This window comes from Xiphophorus couchianus, chromosome 7 (assembly GCF_001444195.1).
Source record: "Xiphophorus couchianus chromosome 7, X_couchianus-1.0, whole genome shotgun sequence".
Taxonomy (NCBI): domain Eukaryota; kingdom Metazoa; phylum Chordata; class Actinopteri; order Cyprinodontiformes; family Poeciliidae; genus Xiphophorus; species Xiphophorus couchianus.
Genome location: NC_040234.1, coordinates 31,144,007 through 31,168,966, shown reverse-complemented (window position 1 = coordinate 31,168,966; position 24,960 = coordinate 31,144,007). Strand labels below are relative to the sequence as shown.

Here is a 24,960-nt window from a genome sequence, read left to right as displayed (position 1 = left end):
TAGGTTTGAACTTTAACTGGACCATTATAACACACAGATATGCTTTGACCTAAACTGTATGTGTTTAGAGTCACTGTCCAGTCGGAAGGTGAATCTACTGTCACCTTTAGGTTAGGCTTCTTTTTTACAACTTAACAACAACATACCTGAGTCATTTGGTGATGCTGTCAATCCTCTAATGTTCTCTAATAAAATCATGAGGCTTTTGAAGAACAGCTGCAATAAATTATACAGAATACGCAATATATATTTTTGTTTCATACAATTTTGTACAACTTTGTGCTTCTCACATGAAATTCAAGTGCAATCTATTGAGTTCTGTGTTTTTAATGGAAAAGGTTGAAGGTGTATGGAAACTTTTGCAGGGCTTAGCTGCTTAGCTCCATGATTGACTGCCAAAAGCCACAGAAATGGAAAATGGGCACATGAAACTAACCTGAAAAAAAGTGTGTTGGATGTAATCTCACAGCTCAAAAATGGTGCAATCTGTAAGGTGATGTATAATGCAACTTGAGACGTTAAAATATAGTAGACAGACAAGAGTGCAGGCAGCATGGTTGATAGATGGATATTTATAGATGTATATTCCACCATCCTTGTCTGTCATATTGTTTTGGTGTGATTGTGATTTGTGTGGGTGCTGAAATAGCCCTCCTGGATAAAAGCATATCTGTCCCCCTCAATGGCCGCAACAATGGCACCAGGGAGAGGCCCTAACTTAATAATGATACAGTGGAGCAGACACACACAAACACACGCAGATGGACCCAGTCAGATGACTTAAAATCCTATCTTTCACAGTTTCTCCACACACATAACACAGACAGTATAATTAAGTTTTATCTATTTATAGTATTGAGCTGATTATGCTGGTTGAAATCGTGTTTGTTTGCCAGGGCTGCAGATGAAAGCTGAGAGCCTGTTACTCTCTGATGTTATCACCCACACATGACACTCTAGTATTATTCTATTAGGACCAAGTGTGTCTCTTTGTGTGTGTGAGAGAGATCCGTGAGTGGGAGTCAGAGAAGGGGGATATGGATATGAAAGAGCGAGGGCAAGAGTGTGAGTGCACAAGAGTGGGTGTGTTGTGGAAGAGAAAGAGAGATAAAAGTACGAACTGAATTTTCATTAGATTACACTCATGAAAAGAAAGGGACATTTCTTCCATTTTACTTGTTCTTTCCCAGGGAATGTTTTTGGGGAAAGGTATTTCTGCTCTGACCAAACCCTCTCAACCAAACTGTGACTCATGTGTTTTTACATAAATCTCACAAAAAAATCTAACAAGATGTACAAGCTTGTTTTGTATAAAATCACTATTTCCAGTGGCATATATTTTCACTTATAACAAGACTTTAATCTGCTAGTTGAACTAGAACTTACTTTTATCAAGATTAAGGAATTATTTACTTACAACAAGTTCCTGTGTCTTTCTTGCAAGATAGTTGTGTTTTACTTCAAGTGTGCTAAGATATTTGGACTAAAAACTAGAACAAATATACTAGATTTTGTGGTTTTTCAGTGTAAAGCATGAGCTTCTCGTGAATCGGTACACATGCTGAATTTGTATTGAAAATAATTATGAAAATTGTGTGCTGCTCTTTTTTTTGACATAATAAGTTCCTTTTTCCCATGATGTCACTATGCCTCTTTTTAATCATTGAGCGACCATCAGTGCTGCAAGCACAGTCTGTGATTGAGGCTCAGTGGACAAAGAATAACCCCCAGGTTATAACACATTTTTATTTCTTATCCAGACTTTAAATTATGTTTTTTCATATTAGTTTTTATAAGATTCAAGACATTTATAAGATTCAAAACCCTCATCTAGTTGGGTTTTATTATCTGGATTTTCCTAAAATCATGAAATATTGGCTTCTGATATTTTGATAGTCAATTTGTCAAAGACCATAAAAGTTTAGAGTGAGTGAATTATTTAAAAGCGCAGTTCCATACCTATAATCCTTTCTAAATATTCAAAAAATAATTATATTTGTTTAATGATTAAACCATACAATGTGTCAAGTTTATATCTCTGATTTAAGAGTCGAGGGACCAAAAAAGCAATGATGTGGAGCGTTCTTGATCTCACAGTGCATTGCTTGTTCTCAGTCAGAAACTCAAAACCAAAACCATCAATGAGTTTACCAAAAACTCAATCAATGATATGGCAAATTAAAGATAAGTATTTGAAATTTAAATATATAAACTATTCCAAACCTTCAGAAACAAATATCAAATTTAGAGATAAGTACACCATCATTGTTGCAGACAGCATCTGCACAGCATAGCATGCTATTAAGTAATGTTGTTACTGGTTCAGTAACATGACATCTGAGTAGCATTTGAGTCATTTCAACTGACATGGCAAAATTACTACAACAGATATGCAGTCGTGCATTACCTGTAATCTGACAGCCGTAGAGCTCGAACCGCAGTGCGATGCCATTCTTCCAAGTCTGAGGTCTGATTCGAACGAAGCGTGTCAGGACCGGCTGAGGGATTCGGTTAAGAACCACATCTGTGGCGTCTGTGTTGGCATGGAATACCTGTTTGGAAAGAAAATAACAGATAAGTTAATATCAATATTACATTGTTACTCGTGATAAAGCAAAATCATGTGTTATAGTGATAGTTCTTGGAGTCTCATTTTCAGTTGATGACTGCACTTCTTAATTATTAGTTGTTTTAATTAAGAAAGGGGTGGAGATGAAGGAGTGGCCTGAGTCGTATTTCAACCAAAAGCAGAGAGAACTTTAATCTCCTGGGACTTTTTTCAAGCGAGCTGAAAGATTATTTCCCCCCTGAATCTTCTTCATTTCCACTGAGGTTTAGGGTCCAGGATTGATTAGTTCGATCAAAGCCACTGAAGGGGAGTGTCTGTCTGTTACACATTTCTACTCCATGTTTGTGGATGTTTTCCAAACATAGATGGCAAATAACATGGCATTGATTCAGATAATAATATTGTTAACTGATAACTCATTTACATTGTTTTAATATCTTTTAAGAAGAACTCGTCTCATCTGATGTCAGAGGAAACTTTTCGGTTGAATGAAAACAAATAAAAATTTGAATCTGCAAAGAGTATGAATTATTTTGGGTTTAACTGGACATGGAAATGAAATGCTTCCTGTTCAGTTGTGAGATTTTAGAGATCTAAGTCATTAGTAATTTGTGCCATCCATCCATCCATCCATCCATCCATCCATCCATCCATCCATCCATCCATCCATCCAAAATCTTAGCTTTTGTACAGTTGGCTGTGAACATCTGGAAACTGTGGAGGCTTGAATACGGCAACTGAACCACATCATCTACTTATGCATTTACATTTTGAATGATGGTGTTTTCATTTTATTGTACTTTGCCTTTGGCATGTAACTGTATTCTTTAGAACATTGCTGTGTTTTCATATCCTAAAATATTACCAGCAATCCACAAATCGTTAATATTCAGGACTGCAATGAGTGCTAACAAAGAAAAAACTGTGACCCTTTGTGAAAGTTCACCATCTTGGGGACCAGAATTATTTGCCCTTTTTTCAAGCTTGGCAGTATAACACCAATACAGTTCTCATGAGTTAATATAAAAGTGAGAGCGATGAGATCAGAGCCCAACAAAAAAATTACAGAGCTACAGTGTTTCTTTTCCCTTTATTAAACACACTCTGTACAGTAAATACATAAAATGAATGGAGTCTGTTGACAAAGGGAGGATTGAGCTCAAAGGTTTACTTCCACACTCCTGTGCACAGTCTAAGGGCACGCAGTGTGTGATAAATCAAAGATGTAAGTATGTGGAGAGGAAGCCTCTTCTCACGTCCTCTTGACTCAACCACACACATGCAGGAAAACATCTTTAAATCCTCACACACACAGCGCAGAGATAAACGCCCTCTGTCACCCTTCAGTGCACAAACACACACTGCCACGCTACATCCAGACACAATGGTCGCTGCTCACACACAGACGATTTCCCTTTCCTTACATGCTGCCCTCGGAGTCTCAGCACACAGAAAAACATGCTGAAAACAGCTTCCTCTGAAACTGTGTACATATACAGATAAAAAGGAAATTGAATGCAAGTGCACATGACCAGAAGCACCCTTTTTTGTCTTGACATCTCGACTTCATATCTCTGTCGATCTGACAAAGTGTCACGTCTTTCCCCTCCTTTTCTCTCTCCCTGGCAGCCATCTCCGCTGGAAAACACAGCTGGGCTTCTGCTTTCCTGCCCTCCGCTCTGTCTATCTCTTTGACAACTCTATCTTCCTCCATGCTTAGATGATTTACTACAGTAAATTTAAGTGGAAAAGAAAGCCTCTTCTTTGCAATGTTACACTGCTTTTGTAAAGTATTCAAATCCATTGAAGCATTTCACAATTTGCCAAGTTACACAAACTTTGGCATACTTTAACGGGAATGTTTACGATAAACTATCAGACACATGTTTTCAACTATGCTGCATCTCCAACAGCAAAAAATCTGAAGAGTGTGGCCTGCAGTTTAATTTAGGCTTTTCCTTTTACTGGTTCAATCACATGCCGTGACCTATGGCTACGTTCTCACAGCAGGTCTTGATGTTTAATCCTGAATTTTTACTAAAATCTAAATTTTTTGGGTAGTAGTTTATACAAATAGTTAAATGTGACAATTAGACTTCTGTGCGAATGACTAACAACCCCAAACTGTTCATGGAAGTAATAACAGATGGAGAACTTTATAGGTCAGTTTTAAAGTTTATTGAGCAATGACAGCCAACAGTATTGTCACAAGATCATAGCAACACAAAGGAAGCTAATAAAATGAAAGCACAACTAATAGTGATGGCTTTTTGCAGAACATTGACTGCAACTTCTGTAAGGAAGTCTGTTTGGATGAGTAGTCAGAGCCAGAAGTGGTTGGATTGTGATTTGATGCGCTTCAGTGAACAGACTACTTTCATAAGTTCATAACTATAATTATCAGTCATTGTTTATGTCCAGATTTATTGCAAATGGTTTCTTCTGGTGCAGAATTATGATGCATGTTTCATATCAGAGACAAAAGTTGAATTAAATGCAACATGACCATTAACTATTGGATATGTGTTTGATCTAGTACCTCATCTGGATGGGGCAGATTTCAGATTTCTTTTTTTGTTTTTTTTGGGGGGAGGATTGAAATTGGACCGTTCTTCCAGGATCACTCTTTCTATACACTCTGACCAACTTTCTGAACCATTATGCTGCAAGCACCATGTTTTACAGGGTGTTCAGGTTAATGCAAAGTCTTAGTTTTCCATTGCACAAACTTCAGTTTCTATCTCATTAGATGAGAGCACCTACGTTTGCTATATTTATGTGTTCCCTTGTGGAAAATTACTTTTTGACTTTCTTCTTTTTGCTCACCAAATTGGTGAGTTTGATGTAAAATAGCTGTCATGTTATCAATTAAACAACACACAGGTAGACTCTCTTTACTGCTGTAATAATGCTGGTTGCACTTAGGGGGATCAAAGTAAACCAGGAAAAAAAAACATTCCACAGGTTTATACACAGGGGGGGGTGTCCTGCCCCAAGTGGAGGAGTTTAAGTATCTCGGGATCTTGTTCACGAATGGGGGAAGAAGGGAGCGGGAGATCGACAGGCGGATTGGCGCAGCGTCTGCTGTCAAGCGGGCGCTGTACCGGTCCGTCGTGGTGAAGAGAGAGCTGAGCCAAAAAACGAAGCTCTCGATTTACCGGTCGATCTACGTTCCCACCCTCATCTATGGTCATGAGCTTTGGGTCATGACCGAAAGAACGAGATCGCGGATACAAGCGGCCGAAATGGGTTTTCTCCGTAGGGTGGCTGGGCTCTCCCTTAGAGATAGGGTGAGAAGCTCAGTCATCCGGGAGGGACTCAGAGTAGAGCCGCTGCTCCTTCACATCGAGAGGAGCCAGTTGAGGTGGCTTGGGCATCTGGTCAGGATGCCTCCTGGACGCCTCCCTGGTGAGGTGTTCCGGGCACGTCCCACCGGGAGGAGGCCCCGGGGAAGACCCAGGACACGCTGGAGAGACTATGTCTCTCGGCTGGCCTGGGAACGCCTCGAGATTCCCCCGGAAGAGCTGGAAGAAGTGGCCGGGGAGAGGGAAGTCTGGGCCTCCCTTCTGAAGCTGCTACCCCCGCGACCCGACCTCGGATAAGCGGAGGAAGATGGATGGATGGATGGATGGAGGTTTATATTTATTTGCAGAAAACTTTAAAAACTATGAATAGTTTTTTCCACTTCAGTTTTGGGTTGATAAATCATATAGAATCCACATAAAACCCTTTTAAGTTTGTGGTTGTAACATGACAAAATGCAAAAACATGCAAGTCATTTGATCTTAAAAAGATGCTGTTCAATTGAGCTGATGATTCAACTCAATGTGATTGTTACAGAGAAAGCTGAGCTTTATTTAACTGAGCCAAAGGGCCTTTAATTACTTGCTTGGTTACACATTTATAGGTGTTTTGTTTTTAGGTGTATATGCGTGTCTCTGTGTTCCAGAGTTATTATTTTCCTCCTGTTCTCCATCAGTTACACAATGGGACCCATTGGGGGGGAGAAAGCAAGACATGGATGAAGGGAGTCTCTGACTGGAATGGAGCCACTGGGCCAGCTGGGTACTGAACCCGTGACCCAGTGGGTGAATGCTGCAAAATCGCCCCCTGTGACCTCATGTCCCTACAAAGGCCTTCATACCGGAAACCGTGACCACCTAAATGATGGAAAATCGCCTGAAGGCCATACAAGAATTAATGGGATTGTGGTACAAGCTGTAATTACAAATGTGAGAGTGTGTGTCGGTTTGTGTGTCGATGTGTAAAAGTGTAATTATGAGGTCTCACTCTGAGGAGTTTAGAGCTGCTGGGTGCTTTCTGATTTCCCTTGGTGCACAAAGAAACATTTCCTCAGCACATGTACACACGCTCACACACTTACATACTGTATTGAGCCATTGTGCACTTGCATGTTCATGTGAAAGTCTATCCTTGTTGCTGTCCTTTACAGGCTCTCAACTTTCAAGTGAAGTGTGGGAGTATCAGAGAGTGTGACGGACCCCTAAGTGCTGTATACACGCTTCACTTTGACAAGATTCTGAAGTCCCTTTTTTCTAAATTATTTGTTGTGTTCAGGGTCAACAAACAGAGTTGCAAGCAAAGCTGCAACTCTGTTTGATCTAATACCACTAACTCTGAGATAACAGCTTTTTTCTCCAACTTCCCTGGCAGCAAAATTACACACATTCTTACACATGCTCACATGTATCTCCACTATAATTTAATTAAATGTCCTTAAGAGAGTTGCACCTCAAACACAGGCCGCATGTTTAAACAGGCAGTAATTTGTAAAATTGTCTTTTTTGCATTTTATATCATGCTATAATCCTATTCCCTCACAAAAAAAAACATAGCTGGAGTGTAGCTTTGATTCATGCATGTTTGAGAAATCCTTGACTTTCCCATGGCTGCCATTTGAGGTGACTAAACGCTTGCTCTCACAAAGGCCAACATATTTCCATAAAACTCCTTCAGACTAGTGGATGCAGCAGCAACTGGCGCAAATTACTCCTCAGTCCAACGCTCCTAAGAATGGTTGTAAGCGGCATAACAGAGGAGCAGTGTTGTTATGACATGCTGAAGGCAGAGTGTCAGGAGGAGCTTCTAAAAGAGACAGAAGCCCAATTTTAAGGCATCAACTTGCGAAGTCAAATTTCTTTTCGGTCATTTTTGATAAAAAATGTTATAACAATTGAAGGTAACATAGTTATTTGGTTGTGTTATAAATGGCACAATGTGCCTGGAAAATACATAACACTGCCCTTTAACTGTTGTTCTTGGCAGCACTGATAGAATTTCTTTAAACTGGTTAGTTCTCAAGTCTTAAAAATAACCAACTGATCGAGGTTAGGGCCATTCCTGAAGCTTAGAGCTTCAGTCACAATGTGTACTATTGAACATGGCATATTAAAAAACACGTAAACCAAATTGTGCATCTGGAATTGGTTGAATGGAACCAGCAGTGAAAGTTGGAGTTAGGTAATTGCCCACCACTGGCACAGACCCTCCACCCTAACTTACCCTTATTACACTACTGAAATGATGTTGGGATGGGACCATCAACACCAGGAAAAGCAAGCATGAGAAAGTAGAGTAAACCAAAGACTCAGACTATAGCTAAAGACAGCACAGCATGGGAAAGCAACAATAAAAGTGGCTGCAGTAAATACCTGGAGAAACACTGGATATCTCAGGCTTGTTCATATCAGCAGCTGCTAATCAGCTTAAGTGCAAGGGTTCTACCTGGGTTGGTCCTCCATCAGTCCAGGGAGATTTACTGCAACAATTATTATTTTTAAAATATTTGATACATATAATGCAATAAGTGTATCAGGACAGAAAATCCATGAGTAAAGAGAAACCAGACAACATCTGTCTACGGGATCCATATGTTAAAGCAATTAACTATTAATTGGGCCTCAAAGGGGATAATAAAATGTTGATTTTGTAAATGAATTTAATGCACACAGGGGGAAAAAGTGGGACCCAAAAGAGTTCGAATATGACTCACAATTTGAACTGAACTTCAATGTCAAAAAGAAAGCAATATTAGATTCTGCAAAATGTTCAGAGCAACTATCAGAAACACAAATGCAACTATATAGTAAAAGTGATATGATGAAAATAATTCAGTAAGATGGAAATGATATTTGAATTTGTTGTAAAACTTAAGAAAATCCAGTTGCATATGTCATATGTTACACTGCTGTGAGCTTTACTACAGGTGTTTATCTTTGCTCACTAAAAGGAAAAAAAACAGTTTTTCCTGTGCTAGCTCCCAGGTTGGAGTTAGAATCCACAGAGAGGAGATGTAATATAGTATGGAGCATCCCTGGGGGTCTTAACTCCTAAATTCACTTTTAAGAGTTTCTTCCTAGAAGGCATCTGTAACAATTAGCTGATGAACTACACCTGTGACTTGGCTCTGGTTGTTAACTGCCTGTGCACGTCTGTCTGCATTTGCTAAACATCCATGTTTTGAAAAAAGGGGCTAGGTAAGCTGACACCTGGAAGGTAAGCAGATGCTAACCTACCAAGCCATGCATATTTATCAACACCAACTTAACTTGTACTCATACTTCCAGTCAAATCCACAAAATCCAGTCAAATCCACAAAAGCAAATTTATTTTATTGTAAATTTACATTGTACCAAAATAAATTGGTACAATCGGTGCAAACAGAATCTCAAAAACATAGGAAACAAATGGTAGGTCAGAGATAAAGCTAGGCTAGATTATAAAACAATTTGACAATCCTTAAACATCTCACTTAGAATTATTCCATTCATCATTCAAAATGTGAAAGTATGGCACAACAGCAAAACTACCAAAACATTTTAATCTACCTAAACTAACAGGCCAAGAAGAAGAGAAGCTCTGCAACAAGGAAAACTATATGTGGTTCACATCGCAGCCTGGTCTTTATGGAAGAATGGAAAAAAACAAAGAAATAGTTTAAGGAAAGCCTTACAAGGCAGCTTATTACAACAAGCCATTTGGCATTCAGAGTAAACACATGGAAGAAGGTGTTCTGGTCGGATAAGAACAAAATAGATTTTTTCCGACCTACAGGCAAAATGTTGTGCTTAAGAATGGTTCATGTCATGTTTTCAAATGGTCCTAAGTCTAATTGAGAATTTGCTGGTCACAGATACTCACCATAAGCAATTTTTCAACGATAAATGGGCAAAAAATTCACTATTTTTGTGCAAAGCTTACAAACATACACCGAAAGACATATGGGTGTGAGGACAAAGTATCGATACAAGATACACAAATGCATGCTCACTTGTTGAATTTTTATTTAACAAATCTGAAAACCCACATATATTTATTCAAACTTTATAAAATCAGAGTAAAAAAAACATTGAAGTTTGAGACAAAACATGAATAACATTAAGGGGTGTGAAGACTTGCAAGGTACTGTATGTTCAGGGTATTTAATTGTATTTTGCAGACTAATTACGTTAAGTGGAGGAAACTAACGTAAGATATGTTCATCTTGGCTATACTGAAGTACAGGTGAATATGCGTGTGTCTGTCAGGAGCCTGTAGGGCCAGAGTCATTCAGCCAGAGTCGACCCACAGAGACCTGCTGAATTATGCAAATGTCCGTGCTGACTCTGCTCTCTATGTATGTGTGTGTGTGTGTGTGAGTGCATCAAGTTATAAAATAGTAAAATGCCTCCCACATCTCCTCCCATTTCCTCACACCAGGACAAATATGCACTTCAGGGACTTCATGGAGCTTACCTCTCTGTGACAGCTACAGGGGTGTGTGAGTGGGTGTGTGTGTGTGTGTGTGACAAGTCTCCAAGACAAAATTACAGTTGGCACCTTTGTAATATCTCCCTTTGTCTTGTTTCTCTCTTCTGGTCTCAGCTTTTCTGTCTTCATTTGTCACTGATTCATCTCTCCACTTCTTTCTCCTTCTCCCTCACCTCCCAACCTTCCTCCCTTCACTCCGTCGTTTTATTTTCTTTCCTCTTCCTGACATGCTTCCAGGCTGTGTTGCTGAGACCTCCAATTTATCCTGAGGGATTTGTGGTCAACACCCCTGTCTGCTATTCTCATTATTCCCGCTCTCCTTCTTGCCTCAATTCATCCATCCATCTCTCTCTCTTTTGCTCTGTGATTCCCTTATGAACACTTCTTCCCGCTGTCAGCCTGTTCCCTTCACTCACCTCTTCCCCTCTGAACCTCGTTTTTCTCCCTCTGGCTTCCAGCTCTCTTCCGCCCTCTTCACAGCTCATTTTTTTCTATCAGTTTAATGCTTGACAACCTAACATTTTGCACTTTATTTCCTTTCTGTTATCCAAATATTGTTCATGTTTTTCATTTCAAAGTACCTCTTGCTCCTTTCTCATGTTGCATTCCTTCATCTATCTTTGTTCCTCTTGAATAAAGCTTTTTTTTATATATATGACTTGGCTTGGTTCCAGTGGTGCAATGACCACAGAGAAGTCTGCCAGCATTTCTGAGAACTGCATGATTACAACTGGGTTGCTTTTACATTTATTAAAAGGAAAGTCAGCAGAATGTCTCAACGTATTTAAGATGCAAGCTGTATGTCTCAGAATAAGACCTTATCATGTTTTCCAACTTTGTGAACAAAATGCGATAGCCAGATTTGACTGCTTTTCTGTTTCATGATATTGAGGATTTCTGATGATTCTTAAAACAATGAATTCTACTCTCTCCAGAAACACGCAGACAACTATCCACACTCTCACATCTGAGGATAATTTAGAGAAACCAATTTACCAAAAAGTTGTGTGTGGACTGCGGGAGGAAGCCAGATGGAGGGAGTCTGCACTGGGGGGACATGAAAACGTCTTGCAGAAAGACAACAAGTCAGGATTCAAACCCAAGACTATCTTGCCGCAAGGCAACAATGCTACCAATTGCACCAACCATAAATAAATAGTGTAAATAAATAAAAAGTTAAAAAAATGTTTTTGTAAACATTGTTTTTTGTTAAAGCCACTGAGAGCAATACTGCATTCAGAACCGGGTCTTGCTTAAAAAATGTTTTTAAGACTTTGTGTTCAGTATTACTCAGCTCAGGTTGGACCAGTATGAGTTTTTCTTCTTTTTTTTTGTGCAAGTCAAACATCAAACCTCAAATTCACCACTTTTGTTGTGCAGCAAGCATTTTTTACAGCGCTTACACTGTACAATGTACACGAGAGATGTGCAAAAAAAACAATGGAAAAAATTATATTTTCCTTTTTTTTTTTTAATTTTGGAAATTTGCACTACCCCCAGGATCGTGCTGTCCTGGGAAATCGAGCATGTTTTTCATATTAAAAACTGCCTTTTATTTTATCCACCAGTACTGCCACAATGGTGTTGTAAGAGTGATGTAGTAGCCTTGAAATGTTGATAATATGTCTCAACATTTTTGGTCCTGCCGCTTTCTTTTTCTATGTTGTCTTAGGTCTTTAGGTGCAACTATAAATTTTTAAAATAATTTTTAATAAATGTTGTGTATTTCAGCCAACATTTCTAATTAAATTTTCAATGCTTTGTTCTCTGAAGAGCTGTGCTTTTCCTGACAGTACAGCATTTCCAAATAGGGGCAAATATATCTGAACATTATCCTTCGTGTTAAAGTCAGTTTGAGTCCCTTTTGGTTCAAAACAGGCATTAAACGACATTATCAAAACCATTAAAGATCACACAAATCATCAGGATGTTGTGTGACAGCAGCACCACCCCTATGGGCTGCCTCCCAGATGTTTAAGTGACTGACTGGAGTGAAGTGGATGGTTTATTAAGGGCCACTCATGTGAGACAAATGTTAACATGCAAGAAAAATGAGGTTGAAAAAAACCCCTATCTTTGAGTATGCGTGTTTAATTTCTGTAAGTATTGCATTTACATGGAAAATTGCACACTTAATAGCTTTATTTAGAAACTTTTAATCATTGTGTCTCCCATTTATTGAATAATTTTACTTTTACTAGTTATTTCGGAACACCTCTAAGAATCATTGTATCAAAGTTGAACAGCAAATGCTGATGACTTTCTCAGACACAAAGCAGCGGAAGAAAGCATTAAATATAGAGTGCTGAGGGATGGAAGGAAAGAGGGATGGAGAAGGTGCAACAAGAAGGGGAAGACGGATATTAAATGTAAAATTGGATAGATGAAGAGATTTTAGGAGAAAGAGAAGGAGAGTAGAAGATAAAAAGTTTAACAAAAACACTGATGGATAAATGTGTCATTACAAAAACAAAGAGTCTGAACATTTGTGAACAAAATGACTAAAAACCAAGACGCAGAACTGTTTCAAAGGCTAGTTAAGTAATTTTCACAGAGGACAAGCAATGTGTTTAAGTGAATTAGTTGACATTCACTCAATTTATAAATGTAGCATAGCTTACAGTAAATATCTCAATGCACATTAGAAAACAAATGATGTAACTCGCACAAATATGAAGTCAGTTCAATCCCATAATTTAGAAAGATTCAAACTCTTATGACATACATTTTAATTTGTTTTTAGTGATAAATGGCCAACTTGTTACACAAACTGGTAATTAAGTTTAAATCAAAGCTGCAAACAGTTCTGTAATTCTAAATATTTATTTTGCATCCATTCTTTCACAATGAGATAATGATTCTCAGACCGAGATTTAATGAAGTGAGTGAAAATCCTGATCATCTTAACGGCAGTATGCACTAGGGAGCAAAAAGAGTCAAAACATCCTTACCAGCACCAAATGTTTTCTACCACAAGCTGGTGATGATTTATTCTAGACACATTCTCACCACACACACACGCACACACACACACACCTCCCATTCTGTGTATCTGTTGGTATTCAGCTCGAAGCGCCTTTCTAGTGTTATTGGGGAATCAAGGAGGATTATGGGCGGTAACACCAGCGAATAATCTGGAAGCACTGGTCATTAATCTGTTTTGCGTGTTGGATTTTTAAAATTATTATTATTGTATCAAATCTGGTGTCAGCATGCCATTAAACTGCAGTTGCTGAATGAAATACATTAAAACTACATAACAGTTTATGTAAATCCTAATTGCAATACGAATCCTGCAAGTTTTGCTAATTTTCATGTTTATTGAGATGATAAAAGGTGGAAACTTCTGTTCATCTTTAAAGCTGCTGAACACATTAGCAGGAGACTGAATTTCTTTAGGTTCTTTTCACTCAGTCATTTCCATATGTTTCATTTCCTTCACTGTTTTATCCATTTATCATTTCTCTGGGAGTCTTATGGGATCTTTAGTTCACAAAGAGACCCCAGATGGTCACACTAAGCAAAACACATGCATCCGCTAGTATGTGCATTCATTAGCGTTCGTTAAGGAATAAGCGTTTATAGCACAAGGCTAGACGTGGGGATAGACCACAGTGTGACCACAGACATGGGGAAGAATGGTTGCAATGGAAAAAAACAACCACAGCCACTGAACTACTCTTCTAATTGGATTACGTTTTTACCCATTAAGACCCAAAAAGCTGCCTGGTTTGTTTCTACCTTGAAACCGCAAAACTGCAGCATGCCCACTGAAGATATATCATGATTTTACACCTCTGGCAGAAACAACTCAGGGACCTGCTCAGCCATGTTTCCATTCAGCAGAGCTCTGACCAGAAAGTAACACGAAACAGATGTGATGTGAAAAACAGAATTGAAGAAAGTATAAATGCATTTACAGTCGAGTCAGCTTCAGGCTTGGAGATACCAGTTCTCTCTTTTAGACTTGGTTGTAAACCTTTAAAGGGCTCCAGCTGAATGCCAGTTGAACAGTTTAATTGGAGACATTGGTTAAAATTTTGGTTTGTGGTCAATTACATCTGTGTATGGTGCCTTGCAAGTGATGCAAGACATCTGCATTGCACTGTAAAGTGGAAGGAAAAGGACAAATGATGCAAAACATTTTAAAAATAAAATTTCAAACAGTGTGAAGCAGTTTTTCTATTCCTGATTCAATACTTTTTAGAACAACCTTTTGTAGTTAAACTGCAGGTCATTTGAGATAATCTGTTTACCAGCTGTTCACATCTATAGACAGAAAGTTTTGCCAATGCAAGCCCAGTACGATAGGATAGGAAGTGCATCAGTTGTCAGGTCTTGACACAAATTCTAAGTTGGATGTGGGTCTGAACTTTGACTAGTCCATGATTTTATTTTTTTCCCCAACAATGGCTTTCTTCTCTCCACTCTTTCAAAAAAATACTTTGGACGTTTCACTGTACGCCCTGCTTTCAACTTCTGCACAACTTCATCCATGGCCTGTTTGGTGTGTCAATTACTCCAGCTTTTTGTAAACTAATATTCTCAAACAAGCCATTGATACCTTCACAGAACAGCTGTGTTTCCAGTAGAAATAAACTGCATCATGGACACACTTTGAATTTAGCAATTACGTGACTTCTGAATGTGATTGGATGAACTAAATTTCACTTAGTGGGTGCCTATCATTTAAAATCTATGCAAAATACATTATTTGTGTTTGTAATGTTGCAATATGTGAAAAAGTGTAGATGAAGTACACAATCACAAATGTTTTCCAATTGTAACCAGCTGTTCTACTCACCTTGTGATTCTTCCCATGCCTGTAGATCATCCAGTCTTCTCCATTAGTACTCACTTCCAGTTTGAAGGAGGAAACATAATAAATATTCTTAGTTTCTTTTGAGATGGCGCCCTGAGTGGCGATCCCTGTGAGGACCTTTAGAGTATGGAGGTCCACCTGTTGGTAAAAGAAGACGGATTTAGCCTTAGGAAGTTGACGTGTTGTACTCCAGCATTTTGCATCTTTCTGCTTTTTTCCACCTCCTCCTTTCTCTGCTTCTTTGTGCTTCTTGCACTGCTGAGACTCTCTCTCAGCAAATCAATGGTTATGACCCGCGGCTCTTTTTAATTTCCTCACATACAATAAGAATAATCACCTCCCATGCTAATTGTAGATGTTAAGCTGTGTGTCTGCTATTCTACTGGCTGTGTTGTATTAAATATACAGAGGTCCAACAGATTTTTTCTGTCGCTAAAGCAGCAATGTGAACAATGCAACATTGCTGAGCATTTTACAAAATCTATTCATAAATTCAACATAAAGAATAGCATTTTCACAAATTTTCTTGAAGATCGTAAAAATAGAAAACAACTGCTTATTTATTAACAGAAAATTATTTAAAGATGAATGGCATGGGTATGTAAATAGGCCTATTTTATGCCATTCTGCGATAATACTCAATGTTTTTAGAGTTTTATAAATAATTATTCACTATTGTGTTGAATTCTTTGTTTGATCAAAAAATCCAACTTGTCTAGTTACATATGTAGCACACTGGACATAAACCATAATACTACCAAAAAATATACTCTAAAAACAAGGTTTTTATAATGGAGCAGCATTTCCATCATCATGTGTAAGAATTCACTGTTTTTCTTTATATTAAAATTAGATTTTGGGAAATAATTACTCTTGTTTCTTTGCGACTTCATAAGTTATTTATGGTCTTGCTTTTAAAGGCTAATTCTCATCTTTAAACAGTGCTCTAATTGTTTTCTCTGACACTGTGAAAGGTTACAAAAACGTAGTAAAAATGATCTACATATGTATATTAGACATTATTTAAATCATAAGAAACTGTACAATGTTCACAAAGGGTCTTCTACACATTTTCATGTTAGAATTTTCCATTTTTCTAAATTTGAGTGGATTTTAATCAATAAGGCAGACTATAAAGCCTATGTTTGCTTTTTCTGTACTTAAATATACCAGGTCATTAGCTTAAAAAATCTAGATGTTTTGTTCTTTAAAGATTACAAATTATGATTTGCTTTTTTTAAGAAATAAATTCTACTACTACTGATAATTAGGTGTACTGCGAGTGCATCTGATTAAATATTTGTACAGTTAAAACTTGAAGTTACATTTACAAAACTCACAACCCAATTTAAAAATTCAGTACAAATGAATCACAACTGATACTAAAATGTTAGAGCTGCTGCACTTGAAGATTTCTTACTAAAACACATCAGCTTCAGGCTTAAGGTATCTCAATTTAAGACAGACAAATAGAGAGGAAAAGATGAGAAAGGTCCTACTGTTGGTCAAAACATTTATTCTCCTCCAAAGGAGCTGTTGAAACCTGCTGATTAATCTGAGACTGCTGTGTGAATGTGCACTGTTATGTCCCACATGGGTAAAGTACAAAACACCGGGGGAGGGAAATTGCTGCGTTTGTTATCTGTCAAGAAGACAGGTGTTTTAGATTACTTCCAACACACACACGCGCGTTTCTGCACTGGTAGGGCAAGAACAAGATATAGCAAGACAACTAATCAATAGTTCAGGGCAGAGGATGAGGGGAGAGGAGATGGAGAAGTAAGGAGAAAGGTAGAAGGAGAGGGAGAATAAGAAAGGAAAGAACAGAGGTGAAGAACAAATGAAAGAGGGAGAAATGCTAAGTGAGCTTTCCCAGGGAGGGTTCCTCATCAATCACAGAGCTGTTAGAATAACGGAGCCACAAGAACTCCGCCATCAATCTGTACTGCACCTCAGTGAGTGTACAAAACAATAGAAAAGAATGGAATAGAAATTTCTCGCAGCAAAATAACACATACACTCTGGGGTCTTAGACACCATAAGTGGTACGATGTAATTAGAAGAAACCTGCTGAAAGTGAAGAATATGCACTCATCAAGGTTCTGTCACTGTTTGTTCAGTGGCAAAACAAAGTAGCTAAAAGTGATAAAGTAGCTAAAGGTCTCTGGCCCTGTGCAGACCTGGCATCAAAATACATTCTGGTAGGTGACGTATTATGTTGCCTTGAAAAGGTTAGGGTAGGTCTTTATGGGCAATACAAAACATCTTTATTACATTTTTCGCTCAAAATCGTTCAATTAGTTTTTAGTCTGCTCAGTTCGGAGCTGTTTTAGGTACTTTTGACACTTTAAATCCAAATAAGGGTTTATGATCACACATGAAAATGGCAAGAAAAATATGCAATGATACAACAGTGTTTTTGAAAGCATTAGTAAAGCCTCCTGCATCATGATTACAGGTATGCTTGTAAAGATCATAAATCACAAAAGATAACCAATCTGAAACTAAACCAATCTGTCTTTTGGTGTGCTGGCCTCTGACAAACCTGAAGCTCTAGGCAGGCTTTGGAAGACTATCCAAAGTTGCCAACCAGCAGCATAATCTGTTGTTTACAGTGTGCGCCTATTCGAAAAGTCCCCTCTCTGGCTGCCCGGGCTAAACCTCACCTTCACTTTCTCTCTCTGAGCCAGACAGCCTCATAACTCAAGCTTAGCTCAGGGACAGAACAAAGCTGGCACTGTGACAGAACGCCGGAAACAATGCCTCACACACCCGTGCAGCTAAACCCAAACACCACTATGCCTCCCTCCCACTCACAGCTATCTCTCCCTCAAACCCTGACACAAATATATCAGTGATAGAGTTATTATGTCAACTGTGGATGAAAGATGATGCAAAAGTTGGCACGCCATCTGCTTTTAGGTTAGATACAGGAAGGTTTTTAGACATGTTATGACAGAAGTACTATTTAAGGCATAGCGTTTCAAATTAGTGATACAATCTAATCTAAGAAGCTAAAGTTCTGATGTGATGACTTAAAGAAAACCCTTGTGTTATATGTTACTGAATTACTCTTCCTTCCAACATGAAGGAAAGACTAAGTACAGCTGTCCTGATCAACTTTACGCGATTAATTGAACATACGCAAGTCTGACCAGCTCTAAGATCAGGAGGTTTTGCAGTTGTGTGCTAACACAATGACACAGCTAAAAGATATCACCAATGAACAAAGACAAAAAAAAATTATCTGGTGCCCATCAATCAGGGGAGGATTACAAGGCCATTTAAAAACAATTTAAGTGCAGAAAGACGCCAATCTTCCCAGGAGTTAATGTCCCAGGAAAATCACCCCAAGGGCAGACAGTACAACGTTCAGAGAAATTATGAAAAACACAAGAGCTGTACGACAGACTCTACAAACCTCATTTAGATTTGACAACAATAAGAGCAAGATCAGAAAAGCCTTGCTTTTTTGTAAGGATTGGCAGGAAAAGCCTCTTCTGTTAATCATTTGCTTTAAAAATTAAAACGCTTTTGGCATCTAAAATTGGTTTTACATAATTTTTAGATGTCTAGGTATGTGTATGTTTTACCCGAAACTGTCCAGTGCAAAAAAGGTGGCCAGTTAACTGAGAAAAGAATGAAACTGCCCATAAATACAAAATCATCGAGTTTAGACTTATGCTATTTGGAATTTGTGCATTGTTTTCATCTGACGTTTTTGCAGAACTTGTGAATTTTTAACTACATCTAACCTTACAACACTTTTAGACCAGGCAACTTTGCAAAATGTATAGGTTTTTTAATGTTAAAAGAATTTTCAAGATATTGGCTTTAAAAAACGTTCTACTTAATATGTTCATGACCAGAGTTAACAGCAAACTCATACCTGTATGTACTCCCTGTTGTTGTCTTCAGCAGGCGTCCACCCATTTTCTTCATTATTGAGTCGGGCTTGACGTGGCAGCCAATTTCTATCATGGAAACTTGAAGAAGCCATGATCTGCTCATCTGTGATCTTTCCTGACTCCATTCCTAAGGCATTGCTACAGTGGAAAGCTAAACATGGGTGGGAGAGATGTTGGGAGGAAATGATTAAGACCAAAACTCATGTTTTACTTCTGAAGCACAACTGAAGACTTCAAACTTACTCTCGCTGACTTCCTTGTGCGTCATGTTGTATCGAGCAGAGAAGCCATCTTTAGCCACAGCCATGTCAGTGTGGAAAGCCAGTGAGAGGATCCCAGTGGATGATTGGATTTCAGGAGGTACTTTGGTCCCACAGTATCGGCCAATCAGAGGGCCCACTGTTAATCCAATAAGAATCCGTAGATTAACCAATTTTGCCATTAAAAATGTAATTTGCCAGAAAATTGGACACTGTTTGCCAATTTTCCTTTAAATATTAGACAGTCATTTAACCAAATCCTCCGACTGTGTTAGTCACACAAGATATCACTCCTCCTCAGAAACATTTTCAAATCCTTTCATCCTATAACCCACAGATTTTCCTCTGTTGTTACTTCCACTGTTTTATCACTCATCTCCATCACTCCCTCCAGCAGCGAAGTCTGCTCATACTCCTCCTGTCTTTATATCTCTGCCTTCTATCTATCATCTTCACTTCTAGACTAAAATATTTTTACAACATGCACCATAAATGTAAGTATTTGGTATCAACTCAAATATTTATGTGGTTCCCCTGCTCTTTTATTTTAGATTGTGCAATGCCATAACATTAACATAAACAGATTAATTACAGTGTTTACAGTGTTCCTTGATTATTTTACATTTTATATTGCAAACACAAACGTCTGGATTTTGTCCAGATTTTAAGTGACAGTACAAAACAATGTGGAGCAGGATTCTGAAGTGGCAGGAAAATAACATAAGATTTTCAAAGAATTTTGGATGTAAAATCTGAAACTGAGGCATGCATTTGTATCAACCTCTCTGGATTCACTTAAGTTGCAGCTGGAACTCTTTTTAGGCTTTCTCTCTGTGAGCTTTGTACATCTAGCGACTACAATTCACCTATTAATTTTTGCAAAATAGCTCCAGTTAAGTCACATAGGATGGAGAGCATCTGTGAACATCAATTTTCAAGTCTGGGCCAACATGTGAATATAATTTTGTGTTCAACCACCACATTGTTACTTTGGCTGTATGTTGAGACCGGTTTTCTGGCTGGAGCTAAGCATTCAACCCAGTCTCAAATTATCTGCAGATTCTATTTTTTCTTGTCTTCTGTTTAGCTCTATATATCGTTCCAGTTCCTCCTTAAGGACAGCATATCCAGAGCATGATGTGGCCACCACCAGGATGTATTCCAGGTGATCCACAGTGTTGGTTTCAAACCACAAAGAGCTCTATGCCAAAAAGTTTGAATACAGTTGAAGCTAAACAGGGCACACCCTTTCAAGTTTGCTACTCTTTTCTTTAAAACCAGATTTGTGCGGTGCATGACTAACAAAATGTTCTCTAACAAAACATTGAAGTCTTCACAGAACAACTGAATTCATACTGAGGGTAAATTTCACACAAGGGGTCCTTTTCAATGATTTTGTATCTTCTATTTAGTTTTGTTGAATCATGTTGAGCGGTACCAGCATTAATGGGGTAATTGCAGATTTTACTTAAATTTTTCAGATTTTTATTCACAATTATGCACCACATTGTGGTGTCTATAACTTTAAAAAAAATAAAGGTAGACTGAAGTTTGTGGCTGTAAATACTTCTGCGAAACATTGTAGTCCTCAGACTCATGACAGAAACCTTTAACCATGTCAGTCACACAAGATCCCTCTCGTGTTGAGATAGAGATCTATCTTCAAATCCCTTCATCCCTTAACCCTCAAATTTGTCTCTATCTGCTGTTACTTGCACTGTTTTATCACTCATCTCTATCACTCCCTCCAGCAGCGACGTCTGCTCATCCTCCTGGTGTCATCACCCCTCTTCCCTTCATCTATCATCTCCATCTCTGAACTAAACACGGTTTTACAACATACACTAAAAATGTACACGAGTTTACGTATTAATCCAAAGATCTAAGCGACTCCTTGTGCTGTTTTTTTCCTCTCTAGCAGACTACTGTACCACAAAATGTCAATGCCTCAACGTAAACAGATGATTGTGATTCAAAGGCCAGAGGTGTGTGTGTGTGTGTGTGTGAAAAAGGGAGGGTGTGTGATGAGATAGTACAACATTCATCCTGCAAACTCCCAGCTCCAGAGATATACACATGAAGAGGAGGAGGAGAAGGAGGAGGAAGAGGAGGAGGAGGAGAAAAAATAGCTGGCGATCGAACAGCACTATTGATTTTTTTCCCTTCCCTTTTGGAATTGTTGGATATTTGAAATACGTCTCTTGACAATGGCAATAACTCTTTTCTTGTTGGTGGCGAGGAGCGGGGAAAACAAGGAAAAAAGACAAGCAAAACAAAGCGAAAGTAAAATACAGCGCAATTACATTTCTCTAACAAGATTTTGTGTATTTACAGCTTGTTTTACAGACAGGGCTCATCTCATTTCCATTCCATCCCCAAGGTTGATAGATGAGCCTGAAAGTAAACAGTTGACTAGTCAGTTCATCTGAGGAGATAAAATCTAAGCATAGCAATGCTTGTGTGTACACTGAAGTAAATATAGGAACAGTTTAAGCTTATCTTTCAGTTTTTTCTCTCTTGCCTTATTTGATTTGTTGTTTAATCGAGTGAAAACTGACTTCTGAGGCTGTTTATGTCTGCTCCCATTAACCGAATAAATTGATTTAAGGTCGTCTTTTGGCATCTACTCCCTTTGCCACTGCGATTTAACACAATACTGTCTCAGAGTCTTTTTTCCCCCACTCACTCTTCCTCCTAGAGCCAAAATGAGTTTCACCATTTTATAACTTTGAATAATGCAGTTTCACATTCAGAGAAAAAGACTAAAAACCATTACAAAATCTTGAAGTAGATTTCAATTGCATATTTTGCAGAATATTATTGCTGTGCAAAAGTATTTGTCCCCTTATAGATTTTGTAACATTTAGGTTTCAAATCAACCAAATTTAAACATCAAAACAAGAATAACTTGAGTAAGTACAACATAAATGTTTCCAGGCAGATGATTTTCTCTTTCTGGAAAAGCTGGCTTTTATTAGCCAGCTGACCACCAGTCCACAGCAAAAAGTGACAGAGGGCAGCTCTGAAACTCTGGTCACTGTCCAGAATCTAATTAAAAACATTTTAAATCGTAGGAAGGGTGTTGCATAAAATATTTGTGGTTTTGAAACCTGGTGTCACTTGATACCCAGCATGTACTTTCTACGAACAAACCAAAAGTCCTTCATTTTTTTCTCTTACCATTAAATTCAGTCCCCTTTCATCTTGTTTTGGAGTCTTCCTCCATTACTGTTTGCCACAGCATTTACTTCTCCTTATTTTCTTCTATTCCTTTTTCTTAAAATGTTGGAAAGAAGCAGCTTCTTTTTATTCCTTCATCCTTGTAAGCAGCATTTCTTCTCTGCCCTGCTTTGCCATTGCCCTGCAGGCTGAATTCATCGCTACACTAAAGCTCATTGCAGGCAGCTGTACGTTCTCCTTTCTGTGATGCTCGATTCCTTTTCGGCGATCAATTGTTTAACCTCTCCTGACTTGGCAGCTGTTAATCTTTTTGATCAGTACTGTACATTTTTAGAATAGAGGAAATTAGAAGTCATTCATGAGGAGAGAAGTAGCCCGAATAAAAAAAATCGTTGGGCAAATCGCCTTTCCTACTTTTTGGTCCTGCTTTCAGAAATCCTGTTTATCCTTTCCTGAAGTCAAGCCACAAATCTTCCGACCTTGATCCTCAGTCCAACATCTCTTGCTTTGTTCCTGTATTTCCAGCTGCAGAGGATTTTTTTCGCTGCCTTTCCACAAACGCTTCCAGCTCGTTCTTTTCATTCCATTGCTTGAAAGAAGACACAAGGTCTTTGCACCTTATGGATTACTCCTTGTGAAATCTCCCAATTTTTCAAGCAGCTACACCAGAAATATCTTCACCATCTCCCATTTTCCTTCTCACCTCCAATCCCTTTTGTCCCTCTGCTTAACATCTTCTATTTTATTTTCCCCTTTAAAATTTTTTCCACAACAGGTGCCAGCATCCTGCCTGTAAGCTTAGCTTTTATCTACCAACACATAGCTGCTAAAATAGTCTTGGCTCTACTGCAGTCAATAAGGATGTAGGCAGGGCGCTTTTTCACTGTACTGACTCAGAAGGCAGGTGAGGTAGTGCTGAACATCTCCATGAACAATATTCAATGGATTTACCAAAAATAGTATACAAATATACAGTATCTCACAAAAGTATCCACTGCCCTTTAGCTTTTGCAGTCATTTTACCATCTAGCAACCACAAACTTTGATTTATTTTAATGCGATTTTGTGTGATAAATACAAAATAGCAAATTTCACTATTGTGAAGTGAAAGCAGAAGGATACATGTGTCCTAAAAATGTGGCATGCATATACACTGAAATACCTAGAAAAAGTCAACAAAGAGCCTTTGGAATTTAATTACTTGAGTGTAATTTAATCTCAGTACAAAAAAGATAGTTCTTTGAAAGCCTCTGAAGTTTGTTTGTTGCTTGCATCAAGCATGGTGGTGACAGCATTATTAAGCTATAATAGGCTATACAGAAGTTACACTTCATAAACACAGCATTACAAACTATTTTTGGTCTACTGTCTAATGCAAATGGCTTAGTACACTTGAATTTGAAAGACGAAACTAACTTACAAGTAACTTTTCAGCATGAAGTAAGAGCTTGTTTTAGTAATTATTGAATATTGATGAAAAGTACAAATTCTACTGGCAGATTTAGATTTTTTTTTACTTATGTGGATTAAGCTGCAGGGCTGCACAGTGGCGCAGTTGGTAGAGCTGTTGCCTTGCAGCAAGTAGGTCCTGGGTTCAATTCCCAGCCCGGGAATCTTTCTGCATGGTGTGTGAGTGTGTGCGTGCATGTTTGTGTGTCCTGTTTGTTTTCTGTGTTGCCCTGCAACAGACTGGCGGGTGTACCCCGTCTCTCGCCCGGAATGTTAGCTGGAGATAGGCACCAGCAATTCCCGACCCCTCTAAGGGACAAGGGTGCACAGAAAATGGATGGATGGATGGATTAAGCTACAGTGTCTGACTTTTTGCTGTAAGAGCAGTAAAAAGTTATTGAATAAAAGTCAAACCTCAGGTTGCTAAGCTGTTGAGGATGCTTTTTTCTATTTATTTAACAAAATAAAATAAAACCATGGATCATTTTCCTGCTACTACAAAACAACTTGATAATTTGTTGGTTTATCAGTTAAAGTCATGCCGTACCTGCTGGGAGTCCATCCCACACTTCCAGCCAGTCGTACTTGCAGTCTCCGTCGCTCCCTGGCAGGGGATCATTCTCCAGGTCAAAGATGAGGAAGGTGATGGTGACATCCATGCTGGGTGGCACGATGATAATGAAAGAGCACTCCAGGTTATGGGGGTATTTGTCGGGGAAGCCCGGGGACTCAATGAGGCCTGAGGGACTTGTGAAATTACGAGAACAGTCTGAGCCTAGAAAGATGAGACAAAGCAGAAAGGGAGATGTATCTTAGTGGCACAGAAAGGTCAGATTAAATTATAAAATAAGTGAAATAATGTTATTTTTTTCAAGAAATTGAATACTGTGGATTTCTCATGTATGAAGTGAATGATCACTCCACACGTTATTTGCAAGCTTGTGGGTAGATATTGAGTGATGTCATTTGAAATAGAAGAGAAGATTTGACATGAACCTGATT

At 38.5% G+C, this 24,960-nt stretch overlaps 1 protein-coding gene across 3 annotated transcripts in view; it reads right to left on the bottom strand.

The window, feature by feature from the left end:
• Positions 1 to 24,960, bottom strand: part of LOC114148041 (neuropilin-2-like) — a 119,793-nt gene that overhangs the window by 50,215 nt on the left and 44,618 nt on the right. For all 3 annotated transcript variants that reach the window (XM_028022956.1, XM_028022957.1, XM_028022958.1), the window contains exons 4-8: positions 24,506 to 24,733; positions 19,313 to 19,468; positions 19,051 to 19,220; positions 15,144 to 15,299; positions 2,408 to 2,552 (exon numbers count right to left, since the gene is read on the bottom strand). In XM_028022956.1, coding sequence (XP_027878757.1) covers positions 2,408 to 2,552; positions 15,144 to 15,299; positions 19,051 to 19,220; positions 19,313 to 19,468; positions 24,506 to 24,733 — 855 coding nt within the window. The remainder of the gene's footprint in view (positions 1 to 2,407; positions 2,553 to 15,143; positions 15,300 to 19,050; positions 19,221 to 19,312; positions 19,469 to 24,505; positions 24,734 to 24,960) is intronic.